The sequence below is a fragment of the Terrapene carolina genome, unplaced genomic scaffold, assembly GCF_002925995.2.
Source record: "Terrapene carolina triunguis isolate 2854851 unplaced genomic scaffold, T_m_triunguis-2.0 Scaffold713, whole genome shotgun sequence".
Lineage (NCBI taxonomy): Eukaryota > Metazoa > Chordata > Testudines > Emydidae > Terrapene > Terrapene triunguis.
This window is the reverse complement of record NW_020665064.1, coordinates 1287-6923: the sequence shown is the minus strand read 5'-3', so window position 1 is coordinate 6923 and position 5637 is coordinate 1287. Positions and strand designations below refer to the sequence as shown.

At 49.4% G+C, this 5637-nt stretch overlaps 1 protein-coding gene across 1 annotated transcript; it reads left to right on the top strand.

Moving 5' to 3' along the window:
- Positions 1-620: 620 nt before the first annotated feature.
- On the top strand, positions 621-4039 carry LOC113408052 (E3 ubiquitin-protein ligase TRIM41-like; the record flags this gene model as incomplete). The annotated part of the gene is made up of 2 exons (XM_026659888.1): positions 621-1037; positions 3944-4039. Coding segments are annotated over exons 1-2 (513 nt in total), but the record flags the coding sequence as incomplete, so codon positions are not given.
- Positions 4040-5637: the final 1598 nt, after the last annotated feature.

Below are 5637 nucleotides of genomic sequence, written 5' to 3'. Positions count from 1 at the left end.
AACCACTTAAATCCTACTTTCTGTATTTAATAAAATCACTTTTTATTTAGTAATTTACTCAGAGTATGTATTAATACCTGGGGGAGCAAACAACTGTGCATATCTCTCTATCAGTGTTATAGAGGGCGAACAATTTATGAGTTTGCCCTGCATAAGCTTTATGCAGGGTAAAACGGATTGATTTGGGTTTAGACCCCATTGGGAGTTGGGCATCTGAGTGCTAAGGACAAGCACACTTCTGTGAGCTGTTTTCGGGTAAACTTGCAGCTTAGGGACAAGTGATTCAGACCCTGAGTCTGTGTTGGAGCAGACGGGAGTGTCTGGCTCAGCAAGACAGGGTGCTGGAGTCCTGAGCTGGTAGGGAAAACAGGAGCAGGAGTAGTCTTAGTACATCAGGTGGCAGCTCCCAAGTGGGTTTCTGTGGTCCAACCCGTCACAGTTTCATTTTTACAATTTTATTTTTTAATGAATCAACTGAAAAGAATGTCTTTCATAAAACAAATGGAATGGAATAAAAACTAACATTTTATTTATTTATTTGTATTTTTCCACTATCTACAAAACAATTTATGATCTGGAGCAGAAGCAGAGAGAACAGAAGCCCAGAGATCCCAGCAGCCATGGCCTCAGGGACTCCTGTACGGGAAATCCAAGAGGAAACCAACTGTTCCATCTGCCTGGAATATCTGACGGACCCAGTCACCCTACAGTGCGGGCACAACTTCTGCCGGGTCTGCATCACTCAGTACTGTGAGACATGGGAAGAGCTGGACTCTGACCCCTTGTGCTGTCCCAGCTGCAGAGCCCGAATCCGGAAAGGGGCTCTCCGAAAAAACTATCAGCTAGCAAATATAGTGGAAAAAATCAAACAACTGGATTTCAAACCAGGAAATGAGAATCTGTGTGAGAGACATGGGAAACCCCTGGATCTGTTCTGTGAAGAGGACGGGGAAGCCGTGTGTGTGGTTTGTTGGAGATCCTCGGAGCACAAATCTCACACAGTGCTTCTCATGGAGGAGGCTGCCCAGAAATACAAGGTAGGAAACACTGTGGATCCGGGTTAATTCAATTCTTTCTTTTTCAGATTCAGTCTCTCAGAGCCACAGAATCTCCTAATTTCCCAGATTTTCTCCTTGATCTCTGGATCCACCTAAATCTCTCCCCTGCAGTCTCCTTCCTCTGGGCAGGTGCAGGGAGCCCTGGCCACTGATGGCAGGCACCCAGCCTGTCATTAGGGAGACATGGGCACTAGAGCTCCATGTGAGGCACTTTCCTCACACACAGGACTGAAGCCAGATGTGGCTGTGGTGCTGCCAGGCCAGGCATGGAAGGCATGAGGTGCGCTCACCACACCCCTGACAGCATGGGCAGCGGGTATCAGAGGCAGGGGAAGGCAATGCCTTCCCAAACTGCCAGGTGTAGCCCCGCCCACACTCCGTCCTCAGGCACCTCCCTGCTTCCGCCACGTCTCCCGAATCCTCAGTCTCCTGAGGCTGCCTGGGCTTTAGGCTGGGGCAGGCTGGGGTCGCGCGCCATCCCTGTGCTCCGGGGTCATGGGGCACTGGGGCCACATTCTGCCCACTTAGCGGGTGGGTGGGAGGTTGGGGGTGCTCAAGGACTGGGGTCTTGCCCCCATAGAAACAGCTGAGTTTAGAGGCTGCACAGGGGGCAGGAGGGAAGAGGGTGTGCGGGGAACACCAGGAGGCTCTGAAACTGTTCTATGAAGAGGATCTAACTTCAATCTGTCGGGTTTTCCTTCTGTCCTGGGCTCACAGCTCACACAGTGGTTCCGGGTGTACAAGATACAGAGTTGCTGTTCAGTATAATGGGTAATTACTTTGAATTTTAATTACAGGTTAATGGCATCACAAGTTGCCTTACACCAGGGCTGCTGACAGACTCGCCAGGCCTCTGGGCAAGGCGGGGGGGCAGCTCTGGGTCTCCGGAAGGGGCAGGGCCTCAGGGAAACGGGGCGGGGCTGGGGCTAGCCTACCCTAGACAGCCCTTCAGCACGGCCCAGGCCGTGCTGCATAGGGCTCCAGCAGCGATTTAAAGGGCCTGGGGCTCCGGCCACCGCTGTTCTTGCAGGAGCAGTGGCGGCTGCCATGAGCCCCAGGCCCTTTTAAATCACCAGGCCCTGGGGCAGCTGCCCCTTTTGCCTCCCCTGTTGGCAGCCCTGCCAGACACAGGTGTAGCTGCATCATTCAGCTGTGTGTAGCCTTCATTGCATGAAAGCGGATATACCCATAGACGATACTCCAGCCTCGCAAGGAAAGCAACAGAGGAAGATTTTAAATTTGTCTGATGGCGGGAAAGTATTTTCTCTGAACAGCTGAATCCTTTTCAAACCCAGCTCCCACCAGTGAACTATGGGACCTTCCTACAGCCCAGAGGCTGTTAAATGATCGGTGAGGTTTGATTCTAGATAATGCTGGATTCACAAGAGCTGCAGGACAGTCTATGTGAGAGTGTTGCTTTCAGAGTGCAGAAGGGGGAGTTACAAGTTGTGTCTGTTATTACTGACTGTATCACAGTGTTTAATATTGTTATTTGCATCCCAGAAGCCCCTATAGACCCCAGATGAGATCTGACCTTGATTGTGGGGGGCCCTACACAAAACCCTGAGCCATTTACAGTCTAACTGGACAAGACAGACAAAGGGTGGGAGAGGAAACTCAGGCACAGTGAGGGGAAGTGACCTTGTCCAAGGTCACTCAGTAGGTCAGTGGCAGAGCTGGGTATAACCCCCACTTTTCCAAGTCCAAGTGCAGTCTCCTATCCCCTAAGCTATGCTTCCTCCCCCTCCCCACCCCCAGCAGCACTGAGCAGTGATGAAGTGTGGCCATTAGGAGGAAAAGACTCCTTGATAAAGGCCCCAGGACCAGCAGGGAGACGAGGTTTCCCACTGGGATTCTGAACTCTCCCTGAGGGGTTAAACTCAGATGCTGCCGGCCTGCACTAGAGGAGATCACTGGGCTAAACGCTGTGTGGGACCCTGAGCACCTTCAGTCCGCACACAAAAGGGCTCCAGACAGTTCAGGTCCATACCAAGTACCACTGGCATTACACTGGACTGTAGCCAAACTAACCCCAGGCTGGAGCTGACCGGTGCCAATCTGACCTGTTCTGTTGTGTACATGGGCAAGGACCAGCCAAAGTGGTTCCATTAGTCCCACCAGGCAGTCTTTTGAAATCTCCCAGAATCCACTGCTTCTGGGATCTTTATGGAGGAATGGGACCGTGGGGTATCTGCCCAGGGGGCATTGCCATGGAAATGGTTTAGGACTGGGGCAAACCCCAACCGTTCTTAAGACAAATCAGCCTGTTTAATTAGGGTGGCCATGGAAGCATCCCCCGAACATAGGACATCCCCACGCCTGCCTGCATGGGCCCACCTCCAACTGTGTCAGTTGGCCTACCTGGACCCACCACCTCCTTTGTCAGCATACCCCCACCTGCATCATTCTGCATCAAAGTGCCATCCCCCACTCCTGCCCCCACCCTCACAGGTGTCCTCCTGCATCCTCAGTTTCCTCCTGTCTCTTTTTCACCAGACAAAGCCACATCCAGGCACCTGGTGGCTTCTGGGATTTGTATCATTTTGTTCATTAAACTGTCTCAAACACAGGTTTATTGATTCACACCCATGTGACTCCAGTGTCCTGTTATGTGCTGTATCACTAATCAATTCATAAATACAAATAAAGCTTGGTAATAATTGAGATCTCACTCTAATTACTAAAATACCTGAACCTGATTTTGTAACAAGTCAGACTATGACACACTCCCAGTCTGCATTAATAAGGTTTCATCTTCTTGGTGGTCCTGATGTCACAAAGCAATTCACCAACAATCATCTTGGGTTTTGAGTGGAAAAACACCCAGCTCCACACCCCTCTCAACCATCTAAATGAAACCTCTCAAATCCTTTATGGTTCTTCAGGAAAAAATCCAGGCCCATTTGAAGACTCGGCGGGAAGAGAGAGAAAAGCTTCTGGAATTTAAAATGACTGGAGAGAGAAAAAGCCAGGAGTATCTGGTAGGTGCCTGTTCTTATAAATTGGCGGGGACTGGCACTGGGAGGTCCATTTGGAGGCAGATTCCTATATGGCCTTGGTGAACATGGACTTGTGTGTGTTTCTCCATGATCACAGATTGCTGGGTTAGATTCATGTGTAGACAAGCCCTAAGCTTCCATTTCTTTTGATGAGTTAATATCTAGCCCTTGTGGCTTTCAGAGAAATCCCCCAAGTGAACAGAATGTCACCTGTGAGGTGCTGTCCACTGTGTCTGGTCATTCTGTGCATTGTTAACATATTTGTTCTTTTTTCTTCCCTGGCATCTGTGTCAGTGTAGTACTGAGTCCTGCCTCCTGCTGCTCTGGGTTTGAATTCACAGAGACCATGAATAACAATATGCTGACCATAACAGACATGGAACATCCCTTTCAGAGGAATACAGGGGCCAAAAAGGAAGGTGTGAGAGTTCTGAGCCTAGTACACACAGGCATAGGTGCAGACTTCACCTCTAGCCAGGGGGTGCTCAATCCCCCACTCTGCCCCCGGTCTGTTATACCAATAACATAAAAACTAGCAGGATTTTTTTAAAGGGGATACAGCAAAATGCCACGTTTATTGTGAATACAGAAAGAATAATAGTAAGCAGTCAGTTATAGCTATAACATTCCATTCAATTTCACATTCATTCACACATTCATTCATACACACACAGGTTCTGCAAGGTTGTTATCATAGTTACCAGCCTTAGAGTTGCTTGTGCCAAGCCACTAGCCAGGTGGTTTGGACACGAGGATGGAGCCGAGTCTTGTCAGAGGCGCATCCGATGCTCCTGGAGGGTGGTTGCAGAACCAGACTCAAAGTTCTCAGTCATCAGAGTCTGTCTTTATAGGAATTCATCCTCATTCAAATCTATAAGGTTTGCTTTGTCATGCTGCTCTTACGTTTGAAGTGATAATCAATCACTGTTCTCAGGTTTGAAATGATAGTCCATCATGCAGATGGCACAGCAGTGACAGCTTGTTGTTATCTTGTTCTTCAGTTTTTCGGCCCCTCCGTCCTTGGGGTAGTTGGGGGTGGATTCCAGTTTGCCCTACAGGGTCATCCAGTTATCTCCATCCTGCGCATTCTTCAGCCGAATGTTCCTGGGTAGTTATTATTTATTAGGCTGGCATTTCAACCTTGTATTACTCATTCAAACATACATTTACAATCACACCCTATTTCACTTAACAACTATTCTCAAATCATTGGGGCATGACAGACTCCAATGAATCTATCCATGTGTCACAGGGTCTGCACAGGTTCCCTCCCTCTCGTCCCTGTGCTCTGTGCTTAGGCTGATCAAGAAAAGGGTCCCAACACCTCTTTCAGGTGTTTCACCTGTGTCTCTTTATTTACAGTGCTTAGTGCAATCCCAATTCGCCCAACACCGATCCCCACACTGACCTTTCCCTGGGTCTTCTCACCCTTGAGGCTTCCTGCAGCCGGTAGAGACAGAACTGCCGTCCCCCTCTCCTCTCTCCTGGCTAACCTCCTGTCTAAGCCTTTCCCTGGCCTTATATCTCCTCCCAGTCACCAGCCCAGCTGGTTCCACTTGACTCAGCTGATTCCCCTGAGC